We start from the raw sequence: 18,660 nt of genomic DNA on the forward strand, positions 1-18,660 counted from the left end.
GGAATGCAGAGTTTGGGGTGTTTGTTTTTTTTCTCTTGGGTCAGGAAGGCATTTGATCCTAGAACTAACATTTCAAGTCTGGGAATGAGATGTTGTATAAGGACCAGGATAGCTAAGTTCAGAGAGAGTCATCAGATTGATGCAGGAGAATAAATTCTGGGGCCACTGTGACCCTCAAAGACCATTTATAAGTTATAAGGTCATGAGCTATATCATCAGAGAGGGGTTTCCACACCAGCCTTGAAGTATTAAAGCACGTTTATAGGAAAGGCTCTCAGATCTCTAAAATGTTAGGTGCTGGGAGAGCCATATGGCATTTTTGGTGCCCCTTTTGGCCTTTGCCAAGAATTTCAAGTGGGGGACAGCTGATGGTGCCCTAAAGCATATATGGATAACCAAGTCCAGTGGGACTATGCCCATTTGTAAAAAAGTGGGAGGAGTAGTTGGTGGAGGTTTTTTTAAATCCCTTCCTGCAGATGCACAGGTTAGATGTGTTGAGCAGAAATCTCTCCCTTTGCTTCTTTGCAGAGCGAAATCGAGAAGTTAAAAGCAGAGAACGACAGGCTCAAATCTGAGAACCAAGGTGGCAGCTGCAGCCGGGCTCCATCCCAGGTGTCCATCTCATCTTCCCCGAGGCAGTCCTTGGGCCTCTCTCAACACAGCCTTAACCTCACTGAGTCAACCAGTCTGGGTGAGTGAAGCCACAGGGCCAGCAGGCAAGATGGGGCCTGCAGTCGGCCCAGTTGCCTCAGGGAGCCCTGAGCTAAAAAGATCAGAATGAAATAAAAGGCGCAAAGCGTTGGGTGTGCGAGCGCATGGGTGTATGTGAGTGTGTGAACATCTGTGTATGTTGGCTACTGACATGAGCCCAGCCTTCAGAATGTCATCATGCTTGGCTTTAATTTTGGCCCCAGACTCTCCTAGCTACAAGCTTAGCTTCCGCCCTGTGCTGAATTGTGTTCTGAACCATTTTCAAATACCGACCTGCAAGATGAATGCCGTGTATGAAGAATGATGACTTGTCACTGGGGTCATAGCTTTGTATGATGTTCCTGCTTTAAAAATTGGTTCCAGGCTGGTGGAAAGATCAATACTATTGATCTGTATTTTTCCTGTTCCACATACAAAGGCTTGTGTTTTTTAATTTATTTATTTAATTTTTTTTTCCCATGAGGCTGCTGTGACTGTTTTTGGTTTAGCCTTTCTCTGCTCAACAAAGTGCGTGACCAGCCTTTTGATTTCTTTGGTCCTCTCATTGGTTTCTGTTGGTTCATGTCCCATTTCCTCCCTTGGACCATCTGATTTATTCTGCTGCCACCCTCGTGGTGGTGCCAGGAATCCAGCTTTGCTGTCCGTGTGTGGCTAAAAGGGGCTGTCGGTGTTTTCCATTCGCAGACATGTTGCTGGATGACGCTGGTGAATGCTCGTCACGGAAGGAAGGAGGCAGGCATGTTAAGATAGTTGTCAGCTTGCAGGATGAAATGAAATGGAAGGAGGTTAGTTTGATCCCTTCCCCTGTTCCTATTGCCTCCTGCCCTTTCCCATTCCCCCAGGTAGAAATACCTAGTTTAGTGACTTAATTGTAAACTGTATCACCTTGATGCCTTATGGTTTTTTTGGTATTGCTACTAACATTGTCTTTTCCTTAATCAGCCCCCATCTTTGCCCCAACAATCCCAGAAACGTTTCAGATTCAAAAAAGGGCATTTAACCAATGAATATGAAATTAAAGCAATTACTGGAATCTGTTTTGCCCAACTATATGCCATTAAAATTGACAATCTACAAAATATAAATTGCCCAGATTGACAAGAAAATAACCCTATGCTTGAAAGAGAAATTGAACGAGTCACAAATGAGCTCCCTAACAAAGTAGGGTACTTGGACACAATAGAGCTAACAAGAAGCACTTTCCTTCCTTGCGAATTTTCTGCCATCTAGCAGATACAAAAATATTCCCATATTGTTCTTCCAAAGTTACTGTGATTAACTTTTCCCCATTCATCAGGCATTGAAAATAGTTTTTCTAAAGTTCACAGATGGCTGAAGTACTTCAAAGTCAGCTGAGCTCATTTGAAAAACTCAAAGCATATAAATAATTGGACAAAAATCACTTGACCCAGTGTGCCAGTTATATTCTAGGACCCTCATAAGCAGCAGAGAAGAGACCTGGCAGGGAGGTGCAGAGAGTCATGGCAGGGATTAGAGGCCAATAATGAAGGGGGCATGAGTTCTATCCCCTGTTTTCTATTACATGTCAATTCTACAACTATCCTAGCACCACTGGCAAGACCCTGGCTTTGGGGAATCGTGGGATGACTCTGAATTTGAGCAATACAGCTTCTCTTCTCCCATGGGACTTTATAAAGCTGTGGATACTTTGTGGAAAAAAATAGGCTACATTTGTATTTGATTGAACTCTTAGGTCAAATAGCATGATATGGATGGTTGAGAGTAAAGTGATTGTCTTAAAAAGGGACCTCACAGCTTCCCACTTCAGGTCATGGTATCTTGGGAATAGCATTGGACTTAGTGTCAGGCAGTCAGGCAGCATTTATTAAGTGCCTACTAGGTTCCAGATGCTGTGCTAAGCACTGGCAGTACCAAAAGAAATGAAAGATATTCCCTGCCCTCAAGGAACTCACAGTCTAATGGGGGAGGCAGAAGACCTAAGTTTCAGTCCTAACCCTAACACTCAGTAGCTGTGTAAATATTGACAAGGCACTTTAAATCTCAGTTTCCTTATCTGAAAAATTGGGATGAAGGTACCTGCCATTTCTGTCAGTACCATGGCGTAGTGGAGTCAGAGAAACAGGATTTAAATCCTAGCTCTGATGCCTTCTGCCTATTTTACCCTGGGTAAGTCACCCTTCCTGGGCCTCAGTTTATTCATCTGGAAAATTTGAACAGTTGGACCAGATGACTTATGGATCCCACTTGGGTCTAGGTCTGAAACTTGAGGAGCTGTTGAGAAGAAAGAATAGTGTGTGCTATGTTTATAATTGTCTCTTGTCTTCCTGCTCAATATGGTATTGTAGCCTAGACGATGCAGTGTGCCCAAGTTTTCACTGCCTGTCAACCAGAATAAGGCATGGCATTTAAGTTACCTAATGGCAGATCCTGTAGTAACACTGATGGTGAGATATGTGAATGTAGAGCTGCAGCTTGGGAAGGATGTGTGGGAAACGTCTGGTCCAGAAGTAATGTAAATGTTGGTGACAGATGCAAGGCACTGTCACACATTAGTGAACCCTCTTCTGATGTGGCCCAACCACTTTGGAATGGCCCCCACTCCTCCCTGTAACCATGTGTTCTTTGAAACATCCTAAGCATTTGAAACCAAGCATGATATAAGCTCATCCAAGAGTTGATTACCAAGTTTTCTTAGCTGATCATCCTCTTAGGATGAGGTCACTCCAAAGGGGTACTTACTCCCCACCCCTTCTATGCAGAACTCTGTGGGCAGAGGTGCCAAGGCAAGAGACAGAGCCCTGGTCCTCTGGAATCTTATTGTGGTGACAGAACTGATTTGAGGAAAAGATAAGATAGAAAAACCAAGGTTTGGGTAATTGATATTCACAAATAGTAAGTGATGAGAAGATTAAAGTCAGGTGAAGTCCATCCATGAAGACTCTCTGGGGAAGTTTGGAAGGTGAGTTTAAGGGAAGACTTTGCAAGAGGGAGATGGCTAAGAGGACGTGGTAAGGACATTGTGTGCAGAAGGGACAGCACCAAGGAGGGTCAGAGCCCAACAGACCCCAGAGAAGCCATGCTCCCTGCCCTCAGTCTTACTATCACCAGTCAGTATCATCTGAATGGCACTGTGAACAGCACTGAGCTTATTCAGACCAAGGAAAGGCAATTTTATGGGTAGCACATCTATATATCAAGGAGAGTTAGTGTGAAGGCGTCCAGGGATTTGGGGGTTTTCTTATTTTTTCTTCCAACTAAGTGGTGGTTTGTTAAGTGGTCTAGATATCCTGCTGAGCTATCTCAGGGTGGTTTACTGGTTCTTCACTTGAATACTTTCCTTGCCCTTAGGATTCCAGGCCACACCTCTTTCTTATTGGCTGCATTGGAGTCAGTGGCAAGACGAAGTGGGATGTGCTGGACGGGGTGGTTAGACGGCTCTTCAAAGTAAGTGATTCCTAAACGTGTTCATGATCATACATGGGCACCAGAGGTGGGAGTGACTCAGTCCTTCCTTAGAGACATGGAGGGTGACATCTAATTATTCTTGATGTGTTACTTCTGCCTTCTTCCTTTGCAGAGATGAATCAAAGAACAGAGTTCTGTGCCTGACAAATTTCTATTCACTCAACAAGCATTTATTAGCCACCTACTGAATGCAAGACTACTGTACATGTTTATCATAGACCTTTTGGAGATAACCTTGTGAAAACATTCCAATCTATTCTCCACAATGTTGTCACATTGATATTCCTAAAACAAAGATCTGACCATGACACTCCCCTTCTGAGGAAACTATAGTGGCTCTCTTAAATAAAATACAAATTCCTATTTGATATTTAAAGCCATTCAGCTTCTGTTTCCAGTTCATTGTTTCGGGATCATTGGACATTACTCTCCTTCACTCTCTCTGTGTTCCAGTCAAGCCTGCTTACCTGCTATCTCCTGTACATCATATTCTACCTTCTAGTTCCATGCCTGTGTATGAGTTATTTCCTATGCCTGGAATGCACTCGCTCCTCAATTCTGCCCAGAGAATCCCTACCTCCCTTCAAAGTTCAGTTAAGCACCACTTACCACACGAAGCCCATTTTGATTCCCCCAGTTTCTAGTTCCCCAAGCCAACTCCCTCATGCACCTAAGATACTACTCCGTACATATTTTTAATTATCGAGGTACAATTCTAGAATTGAAGATCCTTGAGGCAAGGGGCTATTTCTGTGTATATCCTCAACACTTACCCCAGTGCCCGGCACATAGTAGGTGCTTAATAAATGCTTGCTCAATACATGAAGGAGAGATCTACAAATGGTAGTTAGCAAGTATTTAGAATGTGTCCAGGCCAGTGGGCCTGTGAGACCAAGGGCCCAGATTCAATCTCAGCAAGCTAACTTCATGTAGCAAAAACTCTTCTTTAGTTAAATATTACACCCCTAACTTTGGCCAGCCAGTTTACGGATTATATGTTTCCAAGATTGGTCAGTTCACATCTACTCCCACTACTGGAAAAATAACTGGTAGCTATCTTTGCCATCCTGGTGATGGGACCCTTCATAGATGCAGGACAACATAGGTGCTGCAGGATATCTATAGAATGTTCACTGAATGAGGAAGGGAGACGAGGCATGAGGAACCCACAGAACTCCTCCCCAATCTCAAATGATCTGTTAGTGCTGACAACTCTATTGGCTGTATTGTTCTTACCAAAGAAGATACAGCGAGGCCTGAAGGTCACCATTTTGGTTAACCTTCCCCCAGAATCCAATTTGATTCCTCATCTGAAACCTCTTACTCATTTATTCCCCTTCAAGGAGATCCCCATCAAAATTGAGCTCGCATTTTCCTTTTCAACATACCAGGGTCTCCCATTTCCAGGCAGCCTAATCTTCGCTGGCAGCAACCACCAATTGCCTATCCCAAGAACTTGTTTGGTCACATTTTTGCCCAGATGCATAGGAGAAGTTTCTAGGGGGAGAAGCTTCATGCCAGAGCTGTCTTCTTACACATTATCCAACTGCACATTCAGGCCAGGTAATCAGAGGCCTTGGATGAGCTTGGAAGAAGTTCCCTAATTTTTCCACGCTCAGTTAATCCAGACTAAACGTACACAAACTTCTCCAAGCTTTTTTTTTTCATCACTAACCAAATAAATCATTATTTGTAGAGGCCTTCAGGGATGCTAGAAGTATCAAAAGCATTTATAGACAGCCAGCTCGTCCTGCACTCACTTCACAACTCTGTTTCATCTCAGACTCTGTCTGAGAGAGAAGAGGAGAAGGTCATAAATCACCCAGTGAAACCATGAGTCACCTATGAATCTGAGCCGGGCCTTTGATCAGTCTTGATTTTTTTCTGTTTTTTTTTTTTTTCCTCAGGAATACATTATTCATGTGGATCCAGCAAGTCAGCTGGGCCTGAATTCAGACAGTGTTCTAGGCTACAGCATTGGGGAAATCAAACGGACCAATGCTCCAGAGACCCCTGAACTGCTACCCTATGGCTATTTGGTTGGAGAGAATAACACCATCTCAGTTTCTATCAAAGGTAATTAGACCAGACGCAGAGTTCAGAGCTCCTTGCTTGTTAATTGTCACTCTTGTTTTAACACTTGGCAGAATGAAATTTTTCCCCCTTCACTACAGTTAATTCTTAACATGACTTCAGTCCTTTTAACTAATCCCAAGGGTTTGCAAAAGACTACTGAAAACATTTTTAACAAGACTGCACTTATTGCTGAAATTAAATACGAAGGGCCCCATTAGCCTTGTGACTGCAGAAGATGAGTTTTACAAGAGAATTGGCTTGTCTATAAAATGGGGGTAATGATAGAAGAACCACACAAGGCTGATGTTAAGAATCAAATGAGATAAAAGATATCCAGGGCCTCATAAAACAGTATAAATGCCAACTCCTCTTCTTACAGAGGAATAGAAGCTTAACTAATATAGGAGGGGTGGCTAGGTGGCTCAGTGAATAGAGCACCAGCCCTGGAGTCAGGAGGACCTGAGTTCAAATCTGGCCTCAGACACAACACAAAAACTATCTGTGTGACCTTGGGCAAGTCACTTAACCCCAATTGCCCCTCCAAAAAGAAAAAAAAACTAATATAGGAACACTTGCCCCAAATGCTTGCATCTTTTTTAAGATGCCTAGATTACAGTGGGAAAATGTACAGTAGGTTACTTTGAATCAAAGGATAGCAATACACATTTATTTTAAAAATTAAAATGAAATGTCTTAGATCTATGGACATGTGTGTAAAGTTCCCTTGGCCACCTTCTGTTATCAAAATTCAGTGTTGGGAAACAATTTTGGTTTATTTAAAATTATTCCTCCAATTCTGTTGGTATCAGCTTGTATGATATTGGAAATGAATTTGCCTTCCAGGCATGAAGGGAGTGCAAAAGATTTCTTCCAAAAAAGTTCATTCCAGTGCAGACAATTCAGTTCAATCTGCAGTGAGTCAGATATGAGGGTATTCGCCTGTCTGACCTGAAGACGAGTGTCTTCACTCAAGAGTCCTGTGTATAGAGAGTCATTGAAAATTCTAGAATCTAAGTTGATTGCTAATCTGAAATTTCCCAGCCATTCATTTACTGGATCCTTATCAAACTGGAATTTTCTTTGTCGAATTCCAGGGCCTCCCATTTCCAGCCATCTCTGGGAACCACCAAGGCATAATAGAAAGCAAGCTGGATTTGGACATGGGAGGCCTTAGATACTTGCTCACTAAAATAAGAAGTTAGTTAACCTCTCAGCCTCATTTTCCTCATCTATTAAATGGGGAGATAATACTTTCATTCCCTTCCTTAGACTTGTGTAGGGAAAATCACTTTATAAGCCTTAAAGTGCTAGGTAAATGTGAATTGTTACTATTATAGTTGTTATTATTATTACTGACCCACTGAATAATCTGTCATACCTAAACATTCGTAGAACTACTATTTCTTAAGTCTCTTGAGTTGCAAGAATATATGAGTTATAGTTTTCTAAGTCATTTTTGTCCCTAAGTAATACAGGACCCAGGTTTCTTGCAGTGACTGGAGTTAGAGCATCTAGGTTCAAATCCTACAAATCCTGCTTTTTAACCTTGTGACCTTGGGCAGATCACTTTACTTTGCTGGCCTCAGGGGAGTTGGAGTAGGTAGCCTCTGAAACCCTTGCCAGCTCTCTTTCTACAACCCTAAGATCAGACCCAGCATGGATTGTTTCTGGTAACAAGTCCTAGAAAGACTTGACTTCCCTACAGTTAAGTCATTTCAACATTATAAACTGCAGGGATTCCCCGGTGTCTCACTGAGAATCCGTAGTTCTCCATTTCTAAGTCAAGTGTACCTTGCTTTACTGAGTCTCCTATTTCCTAGAAAAGTTGTAACCCTGGGGCGGCCAGGTAGCACAGCGAGTAAGAGCACCGGCTCCAGTGTTGAGAAGACCTGGAGATCGAATCCCGGGCTCAGACACTTAGCACCCACCCAGAAACACCTGGCCGTGTAACCTTGAGCAAGTTACTTAACCCCAATTGCTTAGGGGCGGCCAGGTGGCTCAGCGAGTAAGAGCACCGGCTCCAGTGTTGGGATGACCTGGATCAAATCTGGGCACAGATACTCAGCACCACACCCAGAAATAATAACTGGCCGTGTAACCTTGAGCAAGTTACTTAACCCCGATTGCTTTAAAAAAAAAAAAAAGAAAAGAAAAGTTGTAACCCTGAAATCTGGGTGAATCAAATCCCAATCTACTGGCATCATCATTTCAAATTATTTCTTTAGCATTTTTCATGGCTTTTTAACAATGTCTCCCATTCCTTAAGGTTAAAGTTCTTTGGCCTATTACCAATGAAAAGGTATGAGTGGAGACCTTATGAAAGGAGAGATTTTTGAATTGGGTTGTGTTCTCACTAGAGTTGTAGGAATGGAAGCCAGATTGCAAAGAACTGAGGAAAGACTGCATGTGAAGTAGGACTGGGTTATTCAAAGCTATCCTTTCCAAGGACTCTTTCCCTTAGGGGTCATTTTAAGGCTTTCAGCAAATCAATGGATCCAAGCTACTTAGGGTACTGATTATAAGATGGGATCAGAGGAACCCATAGGCAATAAACTGCCAAGCTAGATTTGACAAATCAGCAAATATTTGCTGAGCAACTCTAATGTATAAGACATTGTGTCTAGGTTCTAAGGAGGTGGGGAAGCCTAAGGAGATCATTCATACGTGTTCCTAACTTCAAAAAGCTCACACAATTATTAGAAGAGATGAGATAGTTACCCAACACAACATAGAATGATGTACTTGTTCCAAGAGAGAAATAAAAGTACAGTGGGAGTAGAAAGAGGTGTGTCATATGTCTTTGACTCCTACCTACCACCCACCTTGGAAGGAGGCAATAAGGTAGGAATGGCCAGAGAGAAAATTTCCATAGCAGAGACTTTGAAGGCAGAGGAAGGAGCAGGAGCCCAGGTATAGAATTAAGAAAATACAGAGAACATTTGTGGCATGGTGAGTGTCCATTTGGGCTGAACCATGGGGTAGTAATGGGATTGTGAGTGATAAGCCTGAGAAGGAAGATTGGGGCCCAAATCATGGAAGACTTTCAATGCTAGGCCAAGTGGTTTGGACTTTATTCTTTAGGGTAGCAATGGTGAGCCAGCCAACTGCAATGGAAGGTTGGGATGGGAAGGGAAGGGGAGAAGGTTAGTGATAAGAACTGTGCACTTACAAGAAAAATCGAGTAGCAGTATGGTAGGATGAATAGGCTAAAAGAAAGATTGGAGACAGAGAAACGAGTATTTCTTGCAAAAAAGGAATGAGGTCCTGAATTAGACTGGGGGGAATGAAAAGGAAAGGACAGATTCAAGAGACTGTCTGGGGTCTGAATTACATGAGAATGATTGAGTTTTGGTTTTCACTCTCTGTGTGTTAGAGAACTTAAGAGTAAGATGGCCATTGGCCTCCCCACTGCCTCTTTTGTATTCCACTTAGATGTAAATGATATCGAAGAGACCAGGAGAGACTAAACCAGGGGTCCCATTAAGCTAGAGAGAGATATGTCAGACACCGAATGGGCCAGTTAGAAAGTGGGTAAAGTTTTGGGAATCTGTTAATGTAGAGGAAGAAAATGAGGACTATCCAGGTAGAGGAACAGAATCTAGAAGGTGAATAAACTCTCTCTCTTATTTTTTTTTGTTTTTTGTTTGTTTGTTTTGCTTTTTGGAGGGCAATTGGGATTGAGTGACTTGCCCAAGGTCACATGGCTAGTGAGTGTTAAGTGTCTGAGGCTGAATTTGAACTCAGGTCCTCCTGACTCCAGGACCGGTGCTCTATTCACTGCACCACCTAGCCTTCCCAACTCTGTCTCTTCTTAATGGGGCCTTTTTGTAGGAAAATAAGATGGAAACAGCAGATACCTTTAATACACAATGATAGATAATGAGAGCAATTGAGAACTCTGTGGTCTAAGGGGAAAGAGATTCTTACCAATGAGGGGGTAAGAGAGAAGACTTCATGGAAGAAGGGATTTTTGCATGGGTGCGTTCTCACAGGAGTCATGGGAATGGAGACCAGATTGCTACAAAGGCTGGAGGATGTAGGCACGAGAAACTGGAGACTTTGGATTGAGACAAGTTCCTCAGAGATTTGAATGTAAGAGGAGGAAAGAAATGGTACAGGAGCTGGAAATGGGATAGAAGGCAAAGAAAGGCCAGTGATGACAGGAAGAGCAGCATTAACAAATAAGACTGTGATCTTTGGCCCTTAAGCAGAGGCTGTACTCCCTAGCTTGGTTTCTGTGTATGAATGGGCAGGCAAAAACTCACCAAAAAACCCTGAATACAATCAATCAACAAGCAAATAATGTGCTAGAAATTGGGGATACAAAGTGAGATGGCCCTCAGGGAGCTGGGGATTCCATTCTGTTAGTGAGGTTTGGGGGCAGGTGACATATACATATATAGGTGTGTACAAAGCATATGCAAAATGAATATAAAATGGGGCAGAGGACTTTGGCTTGGCATAATGGATAACATTCTGGTTTTAGAACTAGCACTTTGCTTTACCTCTCTGGGCTTCTGTTCTCTCCTCTGTAAAATGGGGGTAATAATAGCTATCATATCTGACATACACCTCCAGTATTGTCTTGAGGCTCAAATAAGTAACTTGTTTGACCTTAGAGTCAGTTGTTGTTATCCAAGGGAAATCTTACACTTGGCATTTCTCTCCTGAACACAGGCCTCTCTGAAAACAGCCTGGACTGTCTGGTCTTTGAATCTCTTATCCCCAAACCCATCCTTCAGCGGTATGTCACCCTCCTGATGGAGCACAGGCGTATCATCCTCTCTGGGCCCAGTGGCACTGGAAAAACATACCTGGCTAACCGTCTGTCTGAATACATGGTCCTCCGAGAAGGGCGGAAGCTGGTAGATGGAGTCATTTCCACTTTCAATGTAGACCATAAATCTAGCAAGGTGAGTGAACCAGATGAAAGGGACCAGGCATGAGCTGCTTCTCCTGGTCCTTGCTAGACAGCTGACAATTTCCATAAAATAGTGAAAGCCACCTTTCCATAATCTATATTTCAGAGATTGGGTCACTCAGTTTATTTTCTCAGCTTCCTCTTTGTGCTTTTCCAGTCCCCAATTATAAAGAACCTGGAAAGAAAAACACTGTTTCACATGAATATATGAATGGAAAAGAATTTATTGAGCACTTGCTGTATACTAAGCACTAGGAATGTAAATGGAAAAGCAGGGAAGACTGCACCTGCCCTTAAGGAGCTTGCATTCTTATAGGAGACAATGCCTAGAGGGCAATATTGACCTGCGAGGAAAGTTGCAAAGATGATAACTTGAAGTGTAGGGGACTGCGTTGATGTGCCCTTCAAAGGAGCAATGACCAAGTTGATTTGATTGTGTTATCAAAACTGGAGGAGGAGGAACAGGGACAATGTGGTGAGAAAGACTCCAGGGAGTGAAGTGAAGGGTGGCTGGAGTCTGATCCCAGTGTAGTGGAACACCTCTGAATCCCAGTTTAGGGGAATATCTCCACCAGGTAGCTGCGTCTGGAAATTTGGACTGTTTCCAGAAAAAAATTCTAATTTTCCTAGTCAATTTAATAAAGAACAAGAGACTTATTTGGAAGGTCCTCCCATTGAATGCTAAAGCCCTGATTGGCTAATTCTAGAATAGAATTAATTATGTGAATTTTCTCCAGACATACAGTGGTATCATTGATAAAGCTTGAATTTAAAAGAGCACTCACTGAATTGGGAACCAAGGAACCAGTGTTCTAGTCCTGCCCTTGCTTCTAATTCACTTTGTGACTTTGGGCATTGATTCCATGTCTCTGAGCCTCAACTTACCTACAAAATGAAGAAAGTGGACTAGTCCACCTCTGCCATCCCTTTCAACTCCAACATTCTATCAATGTTTGTCCATCTAAAATTTAACCATGTTATTTTGAGGTTTGAAAGTATCCTCACTTGGGGGCTGAAGCAAAATCCATAAATCCTACTCCTGGGAATGGCCTAGAGTTGACAGAATACTCTCAGTCTACACAAGTATGGGGGTTTTGGGGGGGAGAAAATCGAGCACATTTTTTATAGCAAGAAAGATCTGTGTGCTTTTTATTCACATATAATCTCAAATTTAATATATCTGAGGGGCGAAATCATTAGCATTGAAATTATCTGTGGACCCTTAATCATATCAATGTAACTCTTGGGTTGGCATGGTTTGGCAAAAATAACATTCTGTAAAAAAGTAAAGTGCATTTTATTAAGTGTGCCATTGGTACCTAAACTGTGTTAGGAAATGAATGGTACAGTAGAAAGCAAGGCAGATTTGGAGGTAGAAATCCCAGTTTTTCTACTTATTACTTATATGACATTAAGCAAGACACTTTCCCTCCTGGGGCCTCAGTTTCTTCATCTGCAAAATAAGAGAACTGGCATATGTGGCAGACTTGGAAGCCCCTTCGATCTCTAGATCTGTGATCTAGAGTGGGTAAACCTGAATAGATCAAATGAAGGTTGAGAAGCATCTGGCCCTCCCAAGAGAGTTTGACCTCTTCATGAAGAGACTTCTCACCAGCCTGGTCCTTCTTTGTTCTTCTTGGGGCCTTTACAGGAACTGCGCCAGTACCTGTCTAACCTTGCCGATCAATGCAACAGTGAAAACAGTCCCGTGGACATGCCTCTAGTCATTATTCTGGACAACCTCCATCACGTCAGCTCCTTGGGCGAGATCTTCAATGGACTTCTGAACTGCAAGTACCATAAATGGTAAAGACGTACTTGGAACCTTGTGGACCCTTGCAAGCCACTGTCCCAATCAGATACCTTGGTGCAACTGAGTACCAAGTGATTAATGGAGCAATGCAACAAGTAATAGTTGATGTGATTCACTGGCTAGTTATTTAAATGCTAAAAGGTCTAAAGCCTGGGTGCAAATACAGTGATGTTTCTTGCATGTGATTCTTTCTTGGCTTATACTTTCCTCCTTGTTCATTTCCCCTGCAGTCCGTACATAATTGGCACAATGAACCAGGCTACCTCTTCCACTCCCAACCTACAACTTCACCACAATTTCAGGTAAGGTGTGTCAGCTGTGTTATCACAATTTGGGAGTGACATGAAAGATAGTACTCTCTCCCTGGCCGTACAATTATTGGCACCCCAGTTTCACTCCCAACATGAAGCCTTGACTTTCGCTCTTCAGAAGACCATTTTGGGTGGTGACTAACCTTTTCCAGTCCATTGTCCATAACGTTCCATATGTCCACCACCTGTTGGCATCTCTCCTCTTTAGTGCTGAAAGTGAATATGACTGATGAAAGTCGTTATCTGAGAGCATCTTCCAAGCTTCTGAGTCCATAAGATATTGATATTCTGTTCATCTTTTATCAATCCCAGATGGACTTAGCCTTCTTCCCCCTTTTCTTCTTCTCCATCCTCATAACCCCTAAATGTGACCTGCTGAAGTATGAACCTCATCCCAGTGAGTTATTAGATACAGTCACATATGACAAGCATTAGGACTAAAATTAGTTATTTCTCCCAAAGTATGGGAGGGGAGTGGAAGGAGAGAAAGAATTCCTTGGACCATAGAAGGTGTTTAATAAATATCTGTTGATTGATTGATTGCTGTTCAGCTGCTACTATAGTTGAGTTGGAAGGTGCTCATTAAACAGCTATATTGCCAAGCACACCAGCTGTTGCCTTTGTGTAGAACTCTCCAACCACTGTAGCTAAATCAGGGAAGAGAAGTTACAAACTGGGAGGATGGGGCAAGGAGGTACTGTTGTTAGACCATGGACCTTTGCCCTCATCTTTGACCACTATGCCATTTCTAAGTCCCCCTTCCATATCAGGTCTATAAGCACGTAGGAAAAGATTGACATTTTAATATGGTTTGGAGAGTCACCACCAGAGATGTGACTTGCCGTGAAATATTAACTCTTTAGGGTCACTGTTTTATTTTTCTCTAGATGGGTGCTGTGTGCCAACCATACTGAGCCGGTAAAGGGTTTTCTCAGTCGTTTCCTGAGGAGAAAGCTCATTGAGACAGAGATCAGTGGACGCGTGAGGAATGCTGAGCTTGTGAAAATCATTGATTGGATCCCTAAGGTCTGGCAACATCTCAACCGCTTCCTGGAGGCTCATAGCTCTTCAGACGTCACTATTGGTGAGAGTCAAAAAAGGCTTTGAACCCACAGTGTGGTGACAGTTCAATGGGTAGGAATAAAGAGGAGGCAAAATTGAAAGGTGGATGCCTAAGTGTTCTCACCACCCTCAAACAGTGGGTACTCTGGTGCCCTCTAAAATGCCATGACAGTGAGAGACTTTTCTCATCATGCATTTGGCAATGACTGCTTCCAAATCCCAAATTCCCCTTGTTTGTGGAGAGAGAAAATAGTATAGCTGATTAAAATTTACAGAGAATTCCCCAAAGCTCATTTTCACTTTCTCAAGTGCTAAACCTTTCACCACTTCTGCCTAACAGAGAGCCAAATTGCTACTGTAGTTTTGCCTCCCCCTTCCCTGAGCCAACCACAGATGGCGGTGCTGATAGAGTGGGGGAGGTACCTGAAAGGCAGGAAGCAGAGGAAAAAAAAGAGGAGCTTAAATAGTAAAATCCTAAATGACCAAGAGCTGCCCATAGAAAGATTTTCCCCAAGAATTTGAGAGAGACCCCAATGTTCAAGGTGGCCAGTGCTGTTCCTTAGGAGATGTCCTTTTAGATCCTTCTCATGCGAGTACATCTGCCAGATAAGAACCCTGTGGGGTGTTCTTTCTCTTCACTCAGAGTCCAGTATCTAAAGAATTTCAATCAATTCTTATCAGTCTCCTGGTGCTCTGCCTGAGTGTTCCCCTCTCCATGGTACTGCCTCTCAACTCATGCTTGCCCTTGAGTCTCTGATCCTCTTTTCTTGTTCTTTTCCAGGCCCTAGGCTCTTCCTGTCCTGCCCCATAGATGTGGATGGTTCGAGGGTTTGGTTTACAGACTTATGGAACTACTCGATTATCCCCTATCTCCTGGAAGCTGTCAGAGAAGGACTCCAGGTAAGGAGAGCCTTTGGGGGCTGCTTTTCTTGACCAGGTTCCTTTGACAAGCAGATAAACCCACCCTCATCCCAGAAAGCCTGTTTGTCCAGGCTATAAAAGCTTTTGATCATGGGCTGCCATCCAGCTATCTTATTGAAGTGGGTGTGCATACAAATTTCCCTGCCAGCCAAATGACTCCAAGCTGTAGTAACTGTCTGCAGCAGCTGGAGATCATGAATACATGAATTTTTCACCTTGCGTTAAGCACAAAGAGTAAGACGGTTATGCTAAAATTAGAGCCTGTGACAATTTTATTGTTGATCCTGAAGGCATTATAAGAAACTAAATCTGTATTTCAAAACCAAAGCTGAGTAATTAATAGGCAGAAGGCCAGGGTGAATAATCTTCAAGCCAGTCCACAAAAATCTCTTTTCTCAACACTCAGGATAGAAGTTATCCACTGGGGTCATAGGCTAGTAATGTGTGTGTTTGTTTAAAGCATAGGCATTAAAATAAGTCAATATTTGCTATTTTAGCACATTTGGAGAAAGCCATAGATAATGCTGAGAAAACATGGGAGAGATTTGTCTTCGTAATTAATGCCAGCAATGCTATCCTTCAAAAGAAGTCAGAGCAAAAATAACTTAAATAGGGATGCCGATCCTAGAGAACACTGAGAAGTCAGGCAGTGATGATTCCTGCCTTTGGATTTTTGAAGGGCTGACTGTGCTGTTGTGTGGAAGAAGGATTAGTTTTATTCTGACTGGCCCCAGAGATCAGAACTAGAGCCAGTAGGTGGCAGTTACAGATAGGAAGACTTCAGCTCAGTGAAGAAAAATCTTCCCCATTAGGAGAGCTGTCCCAAAGTGGAATGGATTGCCTCAGTAAGTATAGCGAGTTCTCTGTTGCCTTGGGAGTCTTGAGGAAATTGCCTATTCACTTGTTGGAAGTTGATTTCTGTTCAGTTATGCATTGAGATGAAGGACCTCAGAAATTCTGGGTGTGGTCCTTTGGTTGATTAGTGTACCGTGGTTGAATATGTTTGAAGAGTCAAGAAATCATTAAAAAAGGTCTAGTAAAAATGTGTTACTTAAGGTGGGAATGGACTAGTCCCTAACATCTTCTCTAGATCCAGGCCCCTGTATTTACTGTATCTTTGATAATTAGGTAGTACTTTTAGGATCTCTCATTTTGTTCATAGAGTTTCTCTCTCCACTGACACAGATCACAACCCATTGCAGGGCTTCTAAAATTTATGTGTACCAAAATTCATCACCCTCAAACCAATCTATTAATTAGCATCTCTAGTCCTAACTAAACTGATCCGTGGATGATAGACACTGTATCACTGGATCCATCTTGAAAGCCTTTCCAGTTTGGTACAAGTACTTTCCAGTTTAGTGCTACACTGGCCAAGCCTTTGAGAACCCAGGGTCACTCACATCATAATGAGGTGTCAGAAGAGAACATTAGTGAACAGGGGGCCAGGCATGGAATCAGGAAGACCTGAGTTCAAATCTTACCCCAGATGCTTCTGTGTAACCCTAGGCAAGTCATGTAGTATCTCTCAGCCTTGGTTTCTTCACCTCTAACCTAAGAGTAATAGTGGCCCCTCCTTCCCTAACAGTTTGGTTGTGAGAATCAAATGAAATAGTATATGTAATTTGCAAAGTTCTAATACTAGGATTTATGTCAGTTATTTGTCATTTTTCCTCAAATGAACCCAAGTAAAAAACAAAAAAATTGGGGCAGCTAGGTGGTACAGTGAATAGAGTACCAGCCCAGGAGTCAGGAGGACCTGAGTTCAAATTTGGCCTCAGACACTTAACACTTACTAGCTGTGTGACCTTGGGCAAGTCACTTAAACACAATTGCCCTGCCCTCCCCCCTCCAAAAAAAAAAGCAAAAAAAACCAAAAAATTCATACACACACAAATCTTGAAAAAAAAATGGGTGGCTTCTAGATTCCATAGGACTCAAATGCATGAGTATTTGAGGGAAATATTAGCTTAGTGTAAAGAGAAAAATAATTTCAATTTAGTTTTAATTTTTATGAAAGTTTTATTTAGACTTACAATAACATGTACAGTGTGCAAATATATAAAATAAATAACCAAAAAAGCAATTGTAAACAGTGCTACATTTCCATAAGCATCCTTTATTTACTGATTATTCCCCTCACCCTCAAAGACTTCCAAACAGTTTTTCCTGAATCATTTTTGTTTTCATTTCTTTTCTGTGCACATAATGTGGATTTGTTGCCATTGTTGCTTGACATGGTTGCAGTCAATGTCTATGTTCTTTTTGTCCTTTTTTCACTCTGACTCATTTCATATAAGTCTTTTCATGATTTTTTTTTTACTTTGTCACACTCACTGCTTCTTAAGGCATATAATACAATGCATACATGTTCCATAAATTTCCTAACCACTCCAGAGTTCTTGGACTCATTTTATTTCAGGGCTAAATAGTGCTGCTGGAAAATTCGTAAACAAAAAAAGTCTGTCACTAATCTTTTTGGGGTCTAGGACTAGTAGGTCATAGGGTATGAATGTTTTAATCTGTATTGCTTTCCAAAAAAAAAAAATTAAATGAATTCCGAGCTCCGCCAGCTGTGTCTTACCACTTCCAAAGTTCTCATTATCTTTTATTATCTAATGAATAGGTAATATATCATGAAGGTATGCGATACTATAAAAGCCTTTATAAGTGGGAATATACACTTGTAATGTTGACACTAGGGGCAGCTAGGTGGCACCATAGTGCATAGAGCGCTGGACCTAAAGTCAGGAAGACTCATCTTCCTGAGTTCAAATCTGGCTTCAGGCACTTAATAGCTGTTTGACCCTGAGAAAGTCACTTAACCCTGGTTGCCTCCATAAAATGGAGTGGAGAAGGAAATGGCAAACCACTCCAGTATCTTTGCAAAGAAAACCCCCAATGGGGTCATAAAGAGTCTGATGTGATTGGGAAAAAAAATGATTCAACAACATAAGCTCATAGGCTCCAAATACATGCAATCTTAATAAATGCCTCACATGCTGTGGCTCCCAACATTTTTAAAAGCAGGGACCTCTTCTGTTTTTCAGCTCAGAAATCTCTTGACCAACAGATTCTCCCCCTCCTCCTTGCCCACCCCCCACAGCTCTCCTTTCATTTGTAAGTTTGTCAACATGTGCCCTAAAAAGTACACCAAATATTGTGTAAAGGACCTGGATTCTAATATTGGCTTTGCTGCTTGCTATCTGTGTGACCTTGAACATGTCACTTAACTTGGGCTTCACTGTCTTCATCTCTAAGATGAAGGAATTAGACTGGACAATTTCTAAGTGGTCTTCTGACTCTACATTCAGGTAGCACATCCTATTATATTCACAGTGTAGCATCCCAGCAAGAGAAATCTCTTATTGTAAAAGTAGCAATATTTACCTTCCTCC

At 42.2% G+C, this 18,660-nt stretch overlaps 1 protein-coding gene across 2 annotated transcripts in view; it reads left to right on the plus strand.

Annotated features, from left to right (window-relative positions):
• The window catches only part of NAV2 (neuron navigator 2), a 464,415-nt gene that overhangs the window by 435,818 nt on the left and 9,937 nt on the right, over window positions 1-18,660 (plus strand). For both annotated transcript variants that reach the window (XM_069091282.1, XM_069091283.1), the window contains 9 exons: window positions 529-691; window positions 1,396-1,496; window positions 4,042-4,137; window positions 6,066-6,234; window positions 10,912-11,147; window positions 12,807-12,961; window positions 13,199-13,270; window positions 14,167-14,363; window positions 15,123-15,241. In XM_069091282.1, coding sequence (XP_068947383.1) covers window positions 529-691; window positions 1,396-1,496; window positions 4,042-4,137; window positions 6,066-6,234; window positions 10,912-11,147; window positions 12,807-12,961; window positions 13,199-13,270; window positions 14,167-14,363; window positions 15,123-15,241 — 1,308 coding nt within the window. The remainder of the gene's footprint in view (window positions 1-528; window positions 692-1,395; window positions 1,497-4,041; window positions 4,138-6,065; window positions 6,235-10,911; window positions 11,148-12,806; window positions 12,962-13,198; window positions 13,271-14,166; window positions 14,364-15,122; window positions 15,242-18,660) is intronic.

The sequence above is a fragment of the Petaurus breviceps genome, unplaced genomic scaffold, assembly GCF_028583685.1.
Source record: "Petaurus breviceps papuanus isolate PSGF00001 unplaced genomic scaffold, PetGlider_PUasm1.0 188, whole genome shotgun sequence".
Lineage (NCBI taxonomy): Eukaryota > Metazoa > Chordata > Mammalia > Diprotodontia > Petauridae > Petaurus > Petaurus breviceps.